Source organism: Thermothelomyces heterothallicus, assembly GCF_042370625.1.
Source record: "Thermothelomyces heterothallicus CBS 202.75 unplaced genomic scaffold P884_scaffold_1, whole genome shotgun sequence".
Taxonomy (NCBI): domain Eukaryota; kingdom Fungi; phylum Ascomycota; class Sordariomycetes; order Sordariales; family Chaetomiaceae; genus Thermothelomyces; species Thermothelomyces heterothallicus.
Window position 1 is genome coordinate 1534996 of NW_027192562.1, and position 16371 is coordinate 1551366.

The 16371-nt window shown below is 58.5% G+C and overlaps 6 protein-coding genes across 6 annotated transcripts; 4 read left to right on the forward strand and 2 right to left on the reverse strand.

Moving 5' to 3' along the window:
• The first annotated feature begins 1998 nt into the window (after nt 1–1998).
• On the forward strand, nt 1999–5152 carry P884DRAFT_214823 (catalase). Its single transcript, XM_069439244.1, has 7 exons — nt 1999–2394; nt 2503–2709; nt 2793–2811; nt 2865–3082; nt 3154–3724; nt 3812–4638; nt 4747–5152. The coding sequence occupies exons 1-7, from the start codon at nt 2113–2115 to the stop codon at nt 4774–4776; spliced, it is 2154 nt and encodes a 717-aa protein (XP_069301764.1). The 5' UTR covers nt 1999–2112; the 3' UTR covers nt 4777–5152.
• A 941-nt stretch (nt 5153–6093) lies between these two features.
• Nucleotides 6094–7623, forward strand: P884DRAFT_274080 (nucleoside transporter-domain-containing protein; the record flags this gene model as incomplete). The annotated part of the gene is made up of 2 exons (XM_069442671.1): nt 6094–6269; nt 6351–7623. The coding sequence occupies 2 exons, from the start codon at nt 6094–6096 to the stop codon at nt 7621–7623; spliced, it is 1449 nt and encodes a 482-aa protein (XP_069301765.1).
• A 169-nt stretch (nt 7624–7792) lies between these two features.
• P884DRAFT_214830 (inositol-pentakisphosphate 2-kinase) lies at nt 7793–9338 on the reverse strand. The gene is made up of 3 exons (XM_069439245.1): nt 9107–9338; nt 8784–9044; nt 7793–8662 (listed from the first exon to the last, which is right to left on the reverse strand). The coding sequence occupies exons 1-3, from the start codon at nt 9255–9257 to the stop codon at nt 7896–7898; spliced, it is 1179 nt and encodes a 392-aa protein (XP_069301766.1). The 5' UTR covers nt 9258–9338; the 3' UTR covers nt 7793–7895.
• A 1093-nt stretch (nt 9339–10431) lies between these two features.
• On the forward strand, nt 10432–13082 carry P884DRAFT_7307 (uncharacterized protein). The gene is made up of 2 exons (XM_069446052.1): nt 10432–11028; nt 11546–13082. The coding sequence occupies exons 1-2, from the start codon at nt 10762–10764 to the stop codon at nt 12887–12889; spliced, it is 1611 nt and encodes a 536-aa protein (XP_069301767.1). The 5' UTR covers nt 10432–10761; the 3' UTR covers nt 12890–13082.
• Nucleotides 13083–13548: 466 nt separating this feature from the next.
• On the reverse strand, nt 13549–14856 carry P884DRAFT_253600 (yeats family-domain-containing protein). The gene is made up of 2 exons (XM_069440812.1): nt 14536–14856; nt 13549–14394 (listed from the first exon to the last, which is right to left on the reverse strand). Exons 1-2 carry the CDS (start codon nt 14768–14770, stop codon nt 13796–13798), a joined length of 834 nt encoding a protein of 277 aa, XP_069301768.1. The 5' UTR covers nt 14771–14856; the 3' UTR covers nt 13549–13795.
• A 215-nt stretch (nt 14857–15071) lies between these two features.
• On the forward strand, nt 15072–16365 carry P884DRAFT_234442 (uncharacterized protein). The gene is made up of 2 exons (XM_069439911.1): nt 15072–15374; nt 15495–16365. The coding sequence occupies exons 1-2, from the start codon at nt 15271–15273 to the stop codon at nt 16297–16299; spliced, it is 909 nt and encodes a 302-aa protein (XP_069301769.1). The 5' UTR covers nt 15072–15270; the 3' UTR covers nt 16300–16365.
• Nucleotides 16366–16371: the final 6 nt, after the last annotated feature.

Sequence of the window (16371 nt, forward strand, 5' to 3'; positions counted from 1 at the left end):
TAGAAAATCTTTTGCGATATTAACTATATTGTCCCGCCCGTATATTGGCTGAATTTGCAGGGAAAGATCTTCACCGTTGACGAATGCGATGGGCCGGCACCTTGCATCAATCTGGTGTGCAGATCCGCATGGCGGGTGGGCTTGAACCGGAAGCTTCCACTCGCTCAAGCCAGGGCGTGCTCCAAGTCCGATGGGGCCTGCGGGCACCTTCCCTGTATTGTAGCCGCTGCGTTCGGATGAATATCAACCATGATGCCCAGAGAAGGTGCCACTTGCGCGCTTAATATGAGTAACTATTGCAGAGTAGCCAAGGCAGCGTTCTCTGACTCAATTGGAGCCCCGGGCCACGCAAACTCGAGCGCCAAGAATCAGATTTCGTCCAACAGCCCTTCAGTCTGGGTACTTCGTGCGGAAGTACAGTAGTACGCCCCACCTCGGCTTTCAAACTTCCCAAGAACTCGAACTGCAACCTTGGTCTAGCACGACGGCAGTTGGCAGCCTGGTATCCCGGTATTGACCCCGAGAATTGCGACCCGCCATATCACGCATATTAAGGGGTGCAGAAAGGTGTTGCATCTATACACCATTGCCGCTGCGCGGCGTGCTAATACCGAGCACCCAACCTATCTACACAGGGCTATTGCTACGGAGTACCAGCGATTTCCATCCCGAATGCGCAGCCTCCTGCGCAGTTCCCGTTCCGTCGCTGTAAATTTCTGTTACTTTTGGCTCCCTGGATGCCTCTGCCTACACACACTCCATACTTTGGCGGCATAAAGGGCTACCGTTCCCGAGTTCCCGAGATCGGGACGGTATCCTTGCGTTTATCCCTCGGAGTTTGCTCGCCCGGGACGGCCAGCTCCACCTCGTCCCAGCCTGCCCGCTAGTTATCCTGCCTCTGCTCGTTCGGTTGCGTGCTTCTCGTTCTCGGGGAAGGGGGGGGTCATCAACCAACCATGCCTCCAAAAAAAGAAACTTGACTTACATGGAGAGATAACCCTGGGGGGGGAGGGGCCTTCATCTGCCAACAAGAGAACAAAGCGACCAGTCCAATTCCACGAGCGCTCCAAGCTGTCGGACTCTGGGGGCGGTCTCGCCCTCGTACATGTTTCCTCAGGATCGGGCGTCTTCCCAGCGACGTGGAATATCAGCAACCCCTGACTCCATGTGGAATCATTAGCCCGAAAATGGCCCGCCCGCGCCACAGAGACGCCGACTGGATAGCGGGAGAGGCTCGCCTGATGAATCCAGGAATCTCGCCGACGATCCCGGCCATGACGGAGAGCGTGCCCGGACAACCGGGATCGCTGTATATTCAAGTGGAGAACGGTGCCACCGCGCAGTCGGGGCTCTTGTCTCCCGGTCACATCCCCGGCCGACGCGATGATGCGATTGGGTCTCTCGTCTGCTCGCAACTGTTGCGCCTTACCAATCTTCGCCTGGCGCATGCTAGGAGCTAGTGTGTACACTACGAGACCATGTACGGAGTATGTATGTAGTGTATGTACATTACATTCATACATACATACATACACTCCCCCGGGCCGATGTAGTGTATGTAGTTCATCCACATACGGAGCACCCTGGGGGCCTGCACTACAGCACTGCGGGTAACAGCTCCGCGTCCCCTGGCGGCTTGGCGGTGGCCGCTGACGGTGCAATCACAGAATCACCAACTGCTCGATATGTCTTGGTGATTCCAAACAAGAGTCTCACCAACATGCGTCTTGTCACCTGCACAAAGAAGGTGTTGGGCTGGACCCTGCGCTGACCCTGTGCTGACCCGTGGACGGTGTGGACAATGCCTTCGACCATCACACGTGGTCTGCCGTGGGAGCCTCGCCTTCAGGTGGAGGAGCCCGTCGATCTTGACTAGCAGGCATGGTTGCCGTCTCCAGAAATATATATCTTGGCGTTGACGACATATAACTTGGCCCACGGCCTTGGAGAATCGAGAATCAGGCGCCCCTCCCCACCTCAGAACCATATCCCCCTCCCCCCCCGCCCTTCGAATATAAAAGAAGGCCTTTGCCCTCTGTACTACGCGGTCCTGTGTTCCTCTTCTCCCCAGGTTCTGAGTCATCCAATAATCGCGTCAAGAAATTGGGAACGATGCAGAGCAAGATCACCACCCTTCTCGCCTGGGGCGGTCTGTTGGGCCTGTCTCAGGCCGCATGCCCCTTTGCCGACCCGGCCGCACTCCAGAGGAGAGATGATGCTCCGCCGGCTGACATTCTCGAAAAGTACAAGGTGGATGACAGCAAAGGCTACATGTCATCTGATGTCGGCGGTCCCATCGGGGATCAGGCCAGCCTGAGAGCCGGCGGCAGAGGTCCAACCCTGCTCGAGGACTTCATTTTCCGCCAGAAGATCCAGCATTTCGATCATGAGCGGGTGGGTCTAGACCTAGTGTTGTGTGGTACTGGCGCTCCGTGCCGTGCCCAAGTTTGTCTAAGACATGCAACGAGCAAAAGATATAACTAACGCGATATCCGTCCGAAGGTTCCCGAACGGGCTGTCCACGCGCGCGGTGCCGGAGCTCATGGAACTTTCACTAGCTATGCCGACTGGAGCAACCTCACGGCGGCGTCGTTCCTGAGCTCGGCCGGCAAGAAGACGCCGGTCTTCGTCCGCTTCTCTACCGTCGCCGGATCCAGGGGCAGCGCCGATACCGCGCGAGACGTCCACGGCTTCGCGACTCGATTGTACGTTTTGTTCGGTTTGCTTATGTCTTCGTTTTATGTCTTCGTTTTGTTTTGGGGAGTTGACCTTAGCTGACGTTACCCAGTTACACCGATGAAGGCAACTTTGGTATGTTGCAACTCTGTTGCCCATGACGCTCGTTCCTTGCTAACCATGGCCAGACATTGTCGGAAACAACATTCCCGTCTTCTTCATCCAGGATGCTATCCAGTTCCCTGACCTCATCCACTCCGTTAAGCCGCGGCCAGACAACGAGATCCCTCAAGCGGCCACCGCCCACGACTCGGCATGGGACTTCTTCAGCTCGCAGCCCAGCACGTTGCACACGCTGTTCTGGGCCATGGCTGGCAACGGCATCCCCCGCAGCTACCGTCACATGGTGAGTCTCTCCCCTCCTTCCTGGCCTTGCGGCATACCCAGGCCACGGGGCAGCTGGCTGACTTCCGCCAGGATGGCTTCGGCATCCACACGTTCCGCCTCGTGAAGGAAGACGGCTCGTCCAAGCTCGTCAAGTGGCACTGGAAGACTCGTCAGGGGAAGGCCAGCCTTGTCTGGGAGGAGGCTCAGGCAGTGGCCGGAAAGAACGCGGACTTCCACCGTCAGGATCTCTGGGACGCGATCGAGTCTGGCAACGGCCCCGAGTGGGAGCTCGGCGTCCAGGTGGTGGACGAGGACAAGGCGCTGGCTTTCGGCTTTGACCTGCTGGACCCGACCAAGATCATCCCCGAGGAGCTCGTTCCCATCACGCCGCTTGGCGTCATGAAGCTGGATCGCAACCCGACCAACTACTTTGCCGAGACGGAGCAGATCATGTTCCAGCCCGGCCACATTGTGCGCGGCATCGACTTCTCCGAGGATCCTCTGCTGCAGGGCCGCCTCTTCTCCTACCTCGACACCCAGCTGAACCGCAACGGCGGCCCCAACTTTGAGCAGCTGCCCATCAACATGCCGCGTGCCCCCATCCACAACAACAACCGCGACGGCGCTGGGCAGACCTTTATTCACACCAACATCTATCCCTGTAAGTCATGCCTTCGCTCCTCATCTTGCTCTCTTCATGTTTGTTTCCCAAGAAAATCGCTAAACGCTTTTCAACCCCACCTCCCAGACTCTCCCAACACTCTGAACAAGGGCTACCCCCTGCAAGCCAACCAGACCAGCGGCCGCGGGTTCTTCACGGCACCGGGCCGGCGTGTCACGGGCGAGCTCCTCCGCGAGCTCTCGCCCACGTTCAACGACCACTGGTCGCAGCCGCGCCTCTTCTACAACTCGCTCAAGCCGGTGGAGCAGCAGTTCCTGATCAACGCGATCCGATTCGAGACGAGCCACATCCGGTCGACGACGGTCAAGCAGAACGTGCTGGCGCAGCTCAACCGGGTCAGCCACGACGTGGCGGTGCGGGTGGCGGCGGCGCTGGGGCTGGAGGCGCCGGCGCCGGACGACACGTACTACCACGACAACAAGACGGCGGGCCTGTCCATCTTTGGCGAGCCGTTGCCGACCATCAAGACGCTGCGGGTGGGCGTGCTGGCGAGCGCGCAGAAGGACAGCAGCACGCTGGCGCAGGCCGGCCTGCTCAAGGCGGCGCTCGAGAAGGACGGGCTCGTGGTGACGGTCGTGGGCGAGTCGCTGGCCGAGGGCGTCGACCAGACCTACTCGGCCGCCGACGCGACCGCGTTCGACGCGGTCATCGTGGCCGAGGGCGCCGAGCGTCTGTTCGCCGCCGCCGGGGCCTCGTCCCCGCTCTTCCCGGCCGGGCGCCCCGGTCAGATCCTGCTCGACGCCTACCGCTGGGGCAAGCCCGTCGGCGTGATCGGCAAGGCCGAGGGCGCGTACAAGAGCGCGGGCGTGCCGGTCGGCGGCAAGGGCGTGTACACCGCCGCCGGGGTGGACGCGATCGTCAAGAATCTTGAGGAGGGTCTGAAGACGTTTAGGGTATGTTCTGCACCATTCGTCCCTCCTTTTTCTTCTTGGTGATCCCTCTTTCCTCTCTCTTTCCTTACCTGGTATGTAGAGTCCGAGAATGCGCTAACGGATATGCAGTTTACGGACCGGTTCCCGCTTGACAACTAAATCTGGGAGTAATTCTACTCCAATTTATTAATAGGTAATGGTTTATGATGTGATGAGATGAAAAAGGGGGGTAGGGGGAAGTAGGGGGGTAGAAGATGAGGCGGCTCGAAGATACCTATTGTGTCAGTCATGGTTTCGAGAGAGATCACAACTGAATCAATAGAAACACGCAGTTTCAAGGATTCCAACCGTATTACACCTAGCTCCTACTACTGCTTTCCAGGCTTTACTAGCTTTCCACGCCAGCCAACAAAAGGCCAACAATGCATGGCATACTTGCGTGGCATGAGACGGGCATCACGTGGGTGGCCGCATGATGGGGTCGCCGAATGCCGATTGATAGTTCTGACCGGGCTGGTCCGATTGGATGTTGGTGTGTATAGTACATACTATTATCAGTACAGTCCAATGCTCTCCGCTTGGACTCAATCCAGAGTGTCATCGTTTGGTGTAACTCGGCCGTGGAGTGCCAAAGTTGGAAATCATTGGCTGCCAAAGCTCTCCGCAGCGCTGTCTTGAGACAACTAACGGAGTAAAGTCGATCATCGCGTCTGCCCTGAGACCTTAAAAAACCATCATTGCAAGGCTCGCCGTCTCAGGTTTGCCTGTTGGCGCAGAGTTGGGAGTTGGCGCCGTGTAAGCAGGAGGAAGGGTTAGGGGTAGTATGGTAGTTTGGCTGGTTTGCTGAATTAATAAACCGATTGTGGCGCTGCGAGACACGCCTGGCTTGCCAAGGCCGGGTGCCTGTTTCCTGCTACCCTCTAAACGCTACTTACGGAAAGAGTTAGTGCGTGGTACTTACTGTAACTATGTACCTGCAACCCTCCATACGCCAGCCTGGTGGTCCCTGATTACTCCGTACAGATAGCCGCTTATCGGCGCCATGTCATCGCCCGTGTGACCTCCTGTGACCTCGGACCCGAGACAACCGACAGACTGCGCTCCCTTTCGCACATGACGATTCGCCCAGCGATGTGAACTTAAGCAGGCAGTCGAGTTAAACAGCCGATTATTTTATCTTTCTTCCCCCCGGGCCACATACCTTAGGCGCGCTACGCTGGTTCGCTCCCTCCCCCCCCCCCCCCCCCCCCCCCCCCCCCCCCCCCCCAAACAAAACAAAAACTCGCGGGTGATCGATCCAACGCGCCGCAAACCTTCAACGTCGGGCCGTTCTGGAGGGGGGACCTCCATCGGTTGTGCTACATAGCATACAGGGTTCACAGGGCTGGGGATATTGAGACCTCCTGGCTGGCGCTTTCCTCTGTGTGTCGTTCCGCAACCGAGCCGACGACGCTGCTCAACCGGATCGAGTACATCATGAACCGAATCAGGGCCTTTTTTGCGCCGCCAAAGGCCAGCGCCAGCGAGTATGAGCCGCTGGCCGACGACGAGTCGGGAACGCTCCGGGGGTCGACGCGCGAAGAGGCGGCGCCGTTCTCGTGGGTGGAATACTGCATTTTTGCTTTGATCGGGGTCGCCATGCTCTGGGCGTGGTATGTCATCGCTTGCTCTTTCGTCGTCAACGCCGACATCTACTGACGGGCTCGGGCTTGGACGTCCCAAAACAAAAACAGGAACATGTTCCTCGCGGCCGCTCCTTACTTCCAGACGCGCTTCCAATCCGACCCCTGGATCTACGCCAACTCGCAGTCGGCCATCCTCACAACCTCGACCGTCGTCAACCTGGGTGCCATGCTCGTCCTCACGAGTATGCAGTCCTCGGCGAACTACCCTTTCCGGATCAACACGGCCCTGGTCATGAACGCGGCCGTCTTCGCCATGCTGACCATCTCCACCTTCTCCTTCCTCGACGTCGCGCCAAAACTCTACCTCGCCTTCCTCCTACTGATGGTCGCCCTCGCGGCTACGGCAGCCGGGCTGATGCAGAACGGTGCCTTCTCCTTCGCCGCAAGCTTCGGCCGCCCCGAGTACACACAAGCCATCATGGCCGGCCAGGGCGTCGCCGGCATCCTCCCGCCCTTGACCCAGATGCTCTCCTTTCTCGCCTTCTCCGATTCCCCGTCCGTCGGCGGTCCCGGGCCCGGCAAGCCGAGAAGCGGCCACGACTCGGCCCCGGACGAGGGCGGTACAGCCGCCTTTATCTATTTCCTCACTGCCGTCCTGATGTCGGTCCTCACCCTGGCGGCCTTCGTTCCGCTCGTGCGCCGCCACAGCCGCCTCCTCGAGGACCGCGCCGTCCTCTCCTCCACCACCGTCTTCGGCGAGGATGCGTCCGCCGGCCGCCGCCTGCACCAAAGCACCAACAATGTCCGTGGCGACAACGGCAATCCACCCCACCGCTACGTCCCCCTCACGACCCTCATTTGCAAGCTTGGCTGGCTTGCCGGCGCCGTCGCCATGTGCTTCATCGTGACCATGTTCTTCCCCGTCTTCACGGCCAAGATCCTCTCGGTGCACGACGACGACGGAACCCCGACCGCCCCGCTCTTCCGCCCGGGCGCCTTCATCCCCCTCGCCTTCTTCTTCTGGAACCTGGGCGACCTGGCCGGGCGGGTGTCGACCATGGCGCCGGCGCTCTCCTTCGGCCTGCGCCGCCGCCCCGCCGTCCTCTTCGCCCTCAGCCTGGCCCGCTGGGGGTTCCTGCCGCTCTACCTGCTGTGCAACCTGCACGGCGACGGCGCCGCCGTGCCCAGCGACCTCTTCTACCTCGTCGTCCAGTTCTCCTTCGGCATCACCAACGGCTGGCTGGGCTCCACCGCCATGATGGCGGCCGCCGAGTGGGTCGCCGAGGACGAGCGCGCCGCCGCCGGCGCCTTCATGAGCATGTGCCTCGTCGGCGGCCTGGCCGTCGGCAGCGTGCTGAGCTTCACCGCGGCCGGCGTGTGATTTTTGAAAATTGTTTTGAGAGGGGAATGAGAATCTAGCGGGAGAGATGGCGTTTCCGGGACGGATATGGGAGGGAGGGTTTGTTTTTGATTTTTTTTTTGGTGATCTCTTGCATGATAGACACGCATTGGCTGGAAATTCGCATTATTATTAATTTTTTTTTTTTTTTAAAAATTCTGTTGTTTTCGGCCATGCTTGTAAGATCCATGCAGAATCAACGCCGGTAATGTGCCTCGTCTTGCCCGTCTATTCCATTCCCGCCTCTCTACCCTCTAAATGCTCCCCATTCCTCCCTCGCGGTACGCTACTTCCGCGTCCCTCCCAAGTCGACAATTCACCTCGACGCCCTCCACCTCCCTGCCGGCATAGTACCCGCCCTCGATCAGCCTCGTCTCTATCCGCTGCCAGTATCCCAACTTGGCCGCCCCGTTCTTCTTGTCCAGGTCGCCCAGTTTCGCCTCGACGGGCGAGCCCGGGTCGGCGGGGACCCGCAGGAAGCAGGCGCAGTCGCGCAGCGTCATGGCGAGCTGGAACCTGCCGGCGCCGGAGAGATTGTCGTCGTCGTCGTCGTCGTCGTCGTCGTTGGACGCTGATGCAACGGAGAGGGGCCCGCCGCGGTCGTTGGCCAACTGTGCCGCACGCAGGCGCGGGAGGAGGTCGTTGGTCCGCAGCCAGCCGGCTAGCCGGTCGTACGGCGCCGGCAGGCGGGCCGTCTCGCCGCGCCGGATGGGCGGGTCGAGGTCCGCGGCGAAGTGGCTGAGGATGTTGGCCACTGCCGCGGGGGAGCCGGCGCAGGCGAGGAAGTCGAGCGGGCAGAGGATCCTCTTGGGGCGTCTGCCGCCGCCGCCGCCTCCGCCTCCGCCACTGCCACTGCCACTGCCACTGCCGCTGCTACTGCCGCTGCTACTGCTCGTCGGCCTGGTGTCGTGTCGGAGGACCTCGCGAGCGCAGTTTCGGCAGCGCGTCGCCGACGCGGGGGCGTTGGGCGACTGGGCTAGCCATTTGGGCTTGAACTCTAGCGTGACGTCGTCCGGGCTTCCTTTGGAAGGTGAGAAGGGTTGATGAATGTCGTGGTAAGTTTGAAAGAGCGCGCTGGACCGAACGACTCAAGGCAAGGGAAGGCAAGACAGAAGAGGGAGGGGGGGGGGGGGGCGGCGTACTCTTGCGCATGTCCTCCACCAACATGCCGTACTCGGTCTCGGCGACCCGGCTCCCCTTGAAGTCGGCTCGCCGAGAGGCCTCCTCCCGTTCCAAGACGTGGTTGAGACGCGCGGCCAACTCTCGGCCCTCGAGCTTGATGAGTCGCTGCTGGACCAGGTCTTCCGGCCGAAACAGCGGCCTCACGATCGTCTCCCAGTACTCCTGGAGCTCCGAGTAGCTGTGTGCCTTTGTCCCTGCCTTTGGAACCCGCAGCAATTGACCTTCCCGGGTTATCAGAAGGTTTGTCTGGCATGCATTTGAGACCACGTCAGAGTAATCCCACCTTGAAAAATGCTGCTGTATTCGCTCCCGGGCTCTACGAGAACCTCGAAGACAACATTGGCCCCTCCCTCACTGACGAAACCGAACTTGCATTCGTTGATTGATGCCAGTGATAGCGCCTGGATGCTCGGTTCTGGTTCTGTGGAAGACATTTTCTTGATGAAAAAAAGAAAAAAAAAAGAAAAGGAAAGGAAAGGAAAGAAAAGAAAAGGTAGATGCAGGACCGTTCTGATCATGAGATGGAGTTTTGTGAAGATGAGTACTGCACCGATTCAGCGACCATCACGATTACAGATCTCACTTCCTTGTTCAGGGTTGGCCTTTAACAATTGCGGGTCTCGCTATATATATATATATAATCTGTACCCAGCTCGGGTTCCTGTTCTTGAACTTGGGCATTTTTGAACGCCATTCAGTTGCATTCAAATGTTTTGTACGAGATTTGGCCGTATGTATGTGTTATGTACCTCGAAACCGCAGTAGTGGAACGTGAGATGATCGGTGTCCGAGATGAGGGTCTCAACCCTTGACCTAAAGCGCATCCCACCGCAGTGCAACCAGCAAGGAGCAAACTTGGTCCGTGCGATGGCCCATGCAAAGGCGCCTCGATGTATAACTACCTAACGTACCCTAGAACCTGATATATGGCACTATGTACGGATAACATGCACGGATAGATAGTAGGGAGTAATCCGTAGAGAACCTAATTACAAGTAAGGTAAGTGGACCGATTGCTTCGCATCGCTTTGTATTATTACTCGTGGTCCTGCTCGCCAGGCGCTGCTTGTTCGATGCCGGTGACGGAAGCACATGCATGGCTGGAGCTCCGTCATGTCCACCATCTTCGGGGAATCGGAGACGAAGCACGAACCGGTCGCGTGCCGGGGGAGCTCTTTGGGAGTTTCGGGTGTGGGACCTGGGGACGGGAGAGCGGTTTTGTTCGCACCCGCGGCTGACGAGATAAGGAACTAGCCGGAACTGCGCATCATTGGTCATTCCACGGTTTCCTGCCTGCACTCCAAGTTTCTAGGCGGAAACAGCCGAATACACGGGGAAAGACGCGGGTGATCCATGAACCAGAGGCCACTGTCAAAGCTGCAAGACGAACTTCAGAGGCGCCATGCCGGGGGACGCCATAACAAGACGTTTTGCATGATACAGAGTAGCAAGGAACTAATCAAACGAAACATCAGGCAAGGTAACGCTGAGAGGCCCCTTGACCCGAAACCTGCGGGGGAGGGCAACACGCGATCAAGGGTCAGCTCATGCTCGGGCGAAGCTAGCGTCAGAGGGCCCACACGCCACTCACTCGCGCCTCTGAGAGCCAGAAATTTTCACACAAGACCGACTGCTCCCCCAGCGCCAACCCGTTTACAATAGTCCCACCGCACCTCCGAGCTTCTCGAACATTAAAACACCGAACCTCTCGTAACGACCCTGTCGCCACAACGCGACGTGCATTGACGGGAGCCGTACAGTAATAGTACATCGCGCCAGATTCGAACCGCTGGCAATAACGTCCGATTGCGACCGAGAAATTACATCGACCGGCGCCCGCCGCAACCGAAAAAACCGCCCCTCTCTCACGAGACGTCGGGCTTGTAGAACCCGACCCCTCTGGCTGCCATGCGCCTCTAGCACGGAAGCCAATTCAACATGGCCTTCAACTTTAACTGGTCGCCTCTGACGGCCGACGCGGGCTTCTATAAGCGCGCCCGCGATCTCCTGACGACGGCCCTCAACAAGTCGCCGAAGCCGCCCATCATCGTCGATGACATTATCGTTACCGAGTTCAACCTCGGCTCCGTGCCGCCGGACCTGGAGATTCTCGAGATTGGCGACCTGGCCGAGGATCGATTCAGAGGGATATTCAAGATGTGTTACTCGGGCGACGCCTTCTTGACGCTCAAGACAAGAGTACAGGTTGGTGGATATTTCTTGAGCTTCCGACTCCCTTTCAGGCTCCTGGAAGATACGAATGAGTTTGTCCGCGATACCGAAGTCACGGCCACAGCATAGATTCAGATCTGTCTTTCCCTCTTTTCTTCCCCTTCTTTCTTCTCTCGTTTGCTTTTTTCTCTCTCCCCTGTGGACTTTCCTCAAGCTGCAAGTCATACTAGCTGGGGCCATCACGGGGAAACGGGGAGCTCGACCCTATTACTCACTGTTGCTCTGTTACAACGGCGGGCGAGTGCCTGCCGTATTCTCTCGGTTTCGAGCTCCTCGCCCACTTCCGTGGTCGGGGATGCCGACTGAGCCGCCCTTTTCCTTTCTGGAAGCTGCCAAACTCCATCGAGATGCTTGGCGCATTGATACACAAATTACCCCTGTTTGCCGGACAGGGGTTCGCGGTCGTGTTGCAAGAGAACTGCACAAGAGACCCCCCCCCCCCAACCAAAAAAAAAAGGATATACCATGGCTAATATATCAACAATCGCAGGCAAACCCCCTCAACACGTGTCTTTCGGCCAAGCCGAGCTTCACATCCCCACAGCCGCTCGCGGCGGCATCGAGCCTCACAATACCTCTACAGATCACGCTGTCCGAGATCAAGCTTTCGGCGTTCATCATCTTGGTCTTCTCCAAGCAGAAGGGGTTGACAATAGTCTTCCGAAATGACCCTCTCGAGTCCCTCAAGGTCTCGTCGACCTTTGACTCGATTCAGTTCGTCCGGGAATACCTCCAGAGGACGATCGAGGGCAAGCTCCGGGACTTGATGATGGACGAGCTACCATCTATCATCCACCGACTTTCGCTGCAGCTCTGGTGTCCCGATCAAATTGTGAAGGAGGACGAGGAGTCGAAGAAAGCCGACGAGCATGGCGTGAATCCGCTGGCCACGCCTCCCTTGGACGCCGTGGACGTGCATGGGCATCTCCTGGATCCTGCCGCGATATCAGAACTGTCTCTCGACGGGGGACCAGAAGCCCAACTTCTGTTTTCACAAAAAAATCTCTTGCGGCTGGCGGACCTTACGAATTCTCAGGTGACATCCTCACTCGACACCTCGACCCCGAAGGATGTCTTGTTCCGGGCTTGGGCTGGACCGGACAAGGTTGACGCAACGAGCACTCCTCCATCATCGACGCCAAACCTGGTTAGGACATCGTCCTATACGAGCCCTCATACGTACACCTTTTCCGATAGCAGTAGCCAGGACCATGGCTTCCTTCCATCGAGGCCCTCACTGGTGCACCTCAACTCGGCCACTGCGGGCCTCTCGCTCGGCTCTGGCCGGCACAGCAAAGCCGGCCGGAAAAAGAAGACTCGTGTTGTTAACCTGCGTCGCAAGGCTGCAACCGAAGTCAGCAGCGAGCAGGGAGACACCGGGTCGGAAACTGCCTCCACTGCAGTTCCCATGTCAGAGCCGGCCATGCCTCATCCCATCCTCGAGGTTCCCGAAGAAGAGGCGTCAACAAACAAGGTGCGCTTTGGCCGCTCGCCGGAGCAACAACCACGGAGACCCTCCTTTAGGGCCCAACCCGCGAGCGTTGCCGATGCGCCTCTGCCCTCCATTGAGATTAACAGCGCTGTCCCTCCTCCTCAGCCCTCGGAGAAACAGGGGGCGAGCCCAACTTCCAAGGATTCTGTTCCTGCTGATACCAAGGCCGACTGGAAACAGTCGCGTCCCATGTCGGACGCCTCGTCCGTCATCTTGGAGCAAGCGTGGATCATGAAGATGGCGGGTGAGATCGCTCGCCGCGTGTACGAAGAGAAGAACGGAAACCCGACATTTTGGGATGACCAAGACGACACCCCGCCTCCAGCGTACGAGGCGAGGTAGTCATCATTACTACGCTTAATCTGCGAATCTGTCTTTCCTTTATCCTCTCCCTTTTTTGTCTTTTTTTTATGGAGTGGGGATGGGCGATGGCGTTGTACCTGGCGTTCAGCGCGACCTGACATACCAAATTTTTAATGTCTTATTTGGTTGCGGGGAGTTCGGAGTATGGTGGCCAACGAAAAGAATGGAGGAAAGCCTTGAGATTGTTTTTTTGGGGGCACTGAAGATATCCGGATAGAGGGAAGGGAATTGGGCTCCCATCATGACATGGGAGTGGACATTTGAGGTGCCAAAAGGCCATCCTCGGTTGATCATCACACTCTTTACTAGTTGTACTTTTTCCTTTGCTGTTTTCTGCCTGGTTGGAGGGTCGCTGCGACCAGGGATCACTGTATACCACTGTGGGATATTTGGTTTGTGTGTGTTTTCGTGTGTGTGTGCGCGCGCGCGCGAAGGACACCGGGCCCAAGGAGGAAATTGTTGATCTGGCTCGGTGTGCGGAGAAGTTTCTGCTGGGATAGCAGGCCTACGGACGGGAACTTTCTGCAAACTCCCATCTCAGAATAAGAATAAGAGGGCATTACCCTACTTCTGTGCTCGTTGAGGCGCCTTTTGTCTGCCACCGCCGGCTTCAGCTTGGACATAAACATATTGACCGTGAAGAAATTGAATTCCTTGAGTGTCCCTTTTGTAAGCTGGTTGATGTAGCCAAGCCACCCAATCTAGCCGAAACAGAACGCCGATACGCCTCCTTGCCCCCCGAGCTGGTATCGCCGATGACGCCGCAAAGAAAATACTGCACATAGCCCAACGCAACCCAACTTTGCTGACCCAAAGGTCGAAACCCACTCCCCCCCCCAAAAAAAAAAAAACAAAAAAAAACCTGATCCACCAACAAGTCCCGGGCTACTTCCCGGCGCTCTCCTTCAGCTCCTTTAACCGTTTCTCCTTGGCCGCCACCTCCTCCTTCGTCTTGCTCAGCATCTTCTCCACCTTGACCAGGGCCTCCTGCAGTTTCTTGATCTCCACCTGCTCCGTCTCCACGCTGAACGGCTGGCCGGGGCGGTTCGTCAGAGGGATCATGGCGCTCCGCTCGAGCACGCCGCCTTCGGACCGCACCATCTTGACCTGGCCGTCCTTCTCCTTGGACTTGCCGCCCGATGGGGGCTTGGACCCGGCCGCGCCGGACTTGTTGGCGGACGGGCCCGACGACGAGGAGGAGAAAGAGGGCGGCATGGCGCCCGACGTGAGGATCTCGTAGAAGGGCTCGTACGGCTCGTTGAAGATCTGCTCCTCGTACGCCCAGGATATCACCTCCCCGCCGTTGAGCCGCATGGCCTCCTTCTCCTCCTCGGTGCGCCCGTACGGGTGCAGACGCAGGTGGTGGTAGAGCGTCTGCGGCTTCTCGGACGACTCGGGCACGTAGTACAGCTTGATGGCGATCTCGAACTCGCCCCAGCCCGTCTCGTGCAGCTCAAACGGCTTGCCCTTCTCGCCCTCGATCACTGCCGGTTGTTGAAGTGAAGTCGGTCAGGTTCAGTTGCGCGCATGGATTCCCCAGAAGGCCTACCCTGAGGCTCTCTTAGAGAAACCTCCCGGGAAAGAAAAGAGTAAAAGAGGGAACGGGGGAACGGGGCACGACATACTTCGTACGTGGTTGGGGATGGACTCGTGTAGTTTAAACTGCACCCGGCGCAGCCAGTAGGTAATGTCGACATCGTCGATGCCCTTGACGAAGACGGTCCAGGAGTGGGTGTGGTCGTCGGGGACGCCCGGGGGTTTGGGGTTGGTCTTTTCGTCGAATGGTTTCGCCGTCGTGCCGTAGACGAAGGGGCGGAATATTTGCACGCCTTTAACTCGCTTTCCCGTTGGCGGCGCCATGGTGATGGCCGTGTGAGGCGCTAATGGCGCGACGAGTTTGGGGAGCCCAAGGATATATGGGGTCGAGCGCGGTACGCTATCGCGTGAAATCGTTGACGAGTTGCAGGATGCAAGTTTTAGCGGGTCAGCCTTGAATTCTTTGGGGGGGAGATTTGCAACATGTGAAGCGTTCCAGGCCCGCTGTGGGCGCCCGGGGACCCGCCGGAGTAAGGTCTGTGTCACCCCTGTCGCGCGGCAGCACTTGCAGCTCGAGAGTGCAAGAATGACATGATGAGAAAAGCTCCCCGGACTCTCCCCGAAAAGAATCCGCAGGAAGGAACAACTTGCAACACTTTTGAGACCCAAATGGTCTTTTAGCATTACTATCTTGGTTCTGGCTTTAATTTGGGTGTCGGAGCCGTCTCAATTGACGAACCTGAGAAACGGCGATTTTCTCATCGCCCACACACGCATTGAGCAGCTCACATGCGCTACGGAGCTCTGCCGCTCACACAGGAACAATGTCAGCAACAAAGCGAATCATCGTCTTTGGCGGCAACGGCTTCCTAGGCTCGCGAATCTGCCGCGCAGCCGTAGCCCGAAAGTGGGATGTCACATCCGTCAGGTAAACCACAACCGCCCATACACACCCAACCTCCTCCTTCCCCACCCCCGATACGGTGACTACTCCGTCCGTCTGTCTCTCAATGGCGAACCGAACCTAACCCAGTCCGCTCGTTCGCAGCCGCTCCGGCCGGCCGAACTGGCTCTCCATCACGGACTCCCCGACGCCGCCGTCGTGGTCGCACTCGGTCTCGTGGGAGCGCGGCGACATCTTCCGGCCGGCGCAGTGGACGTCGCTCCTCAGCGGCGCCGACTGCGTCGTGCACAGCCTGGGCATCCTGCTCGAGGCCGACTACAAGGGCGTGCTCTCGGGCCAGGAGTCGCCCATCTCCGGGCTGAGGCGCGCGTTCGACCCGGCCAAGGGACGCCAGGGGAGCAGCAACCCGCTCGAGAGGGTGCGGGACGTCGAGCAAGGAGATGCTTCGTCCTCTTCAACGCAACAGCAGCAGCAGCAGCGGCAGCAGCAGCAGTTGACGTATGAGATGATGAATCGGGACAGCGCGATCCTGCTGGCCAAGGAGGCGGCCAAGGCCGGGGTCAAGACGTTTGGGTACGTGTCGGCGGCGGCGGGCGCGCCGGTGTTGCCGTCGAGGTATGTGACGACCAAGAGAGAGGCCGAGGCAATCGTGGCGCGGGAGTTTCCGGAAATGAGGGGGGTCTTTTTCAGGCCGCCCTTCATGTACGACCGGTCGAGGGTCGTGACGATGGGGGTAGCAGCCATGGCGACGGCCGGGTCGGTGGTCGACGGCTTGACTGGGGGCAGGCTAGGGGGGTTGCTAGGGACCATGGTGACCAAGCCGCTCAAGGCGGATGCCGTGGCGGATGCAGTCGTCGAGGCGCTTGAGGACGAGAGTGTCAAGGGACCGGTGGAGGTGCCGCAGCTGGAGGCGTTGGCGGCTCGGGCGTGGAGGAAGACGATGCTTTGAAAGAAACAAGGGGGGGAGGAAAAAAAGCGAACCCGACAAATGTAGCATCACTGTATCACCTCCTGCATGACT

What these genes read in the sequence shown, in the direction of transcription:
- P884DRAFT_7307 (XM_069446052.1), top strand. Translation starts at nt 10,762, where the DNA reads ATGGCCTTCAACTTTAACTGGTCGCCTCTGACGGCCGACGCGGGCTTC. An exon ending in CGCTCAAGACAAGAGTACAG is followed by an intron (nt 11,029 to 11,545) that starts GTTGGTGGATAT and finishes CAACAATCGCAG; the next exon opens with GCAAACCCCCTCAACACGTG.
- P884DRAFT_253600 (XM_069440812.1), bottom strand. Translation starts at nt 14,770, where the DNA reads ATGGCGCCGCCAACGGGAAAGCGAGTTAAAGGCGTGCAAATATTCCGC. An exon ending in CATCCCCAACCACGTACGAA is followed by an intron (nt 14,395 to 14,535) that starts GTATGTCGTGCC and finishes AACAACCGGCAG; the next exon opens with TGATCGAGGGCGAGAAGGGC.
- P884DRAFT_214823 (XM_069439244.1), top strand. Translation starts at nt 2,113, where the DNA reads ATGCAGAGCAAGATCACCACCCTTCTCGCCTGGGGCGGTCTGTTGGGC. An exon ending in CCCGCAGCTACCGTCACATG is followed by an intron (nt 3,083 to 3,153) that starts GTGAGTCTCTCC and finishes GACTTCCGCCAG; the next exon opens with GATGGCTTCGGCATCCACAC. An exon ending in TCACACCAACATCTATCCCT is followed by an intron (nt 3,725 to 3,811) that starts GTAAGTCATGCC and finishes CCCACCTCCCAG; the next exon opens with ACTCTCCCAACACTCTGAAC.
- P884DRAFT_234442 (XM_069439911.1), top strand. Translation starts at nt 15,271, where the DNA reads ATGTCAGCAACAAAGCGAATCATCGTCTTTGGCGGCAACGGCTTCCTA. An exon ending in TGGGATGTCACATCCGTCAG is followed by an intron (nt 15,375 to 15,494) that starts GTAAACCACAAC and finishes GCTCGTTCGCAG; the next exon opens with CCGCTCCGGCCGGCCGAACT.
- P884DRAFT_214830 (XM_069439245.1), bottom strand. Translation starts at nt 9,257, where the DNA reads ATGTCTTCCACAGAACCAGAACCGAGCATCCAGGCGCTATCACTGGCA. An exon ending in ATACAGCAGCATTTTTCAAG is followed by an intron (nt 9,045 to 9,106) that starts GTGGGATTACTC and finishes TAACCCGGGAAG; the next exon opens with GTCAATTGCTGCGGGTTCCA. An exon ending in GGTGGAGGACATGCGCAAGA is followed by an intron (nt 8,663 to 8,783) that starts GTACGCCGCCCC and finishes CACCTTCCAAAG; the next exon opens with GAAGCCCGGACGACGTCACG.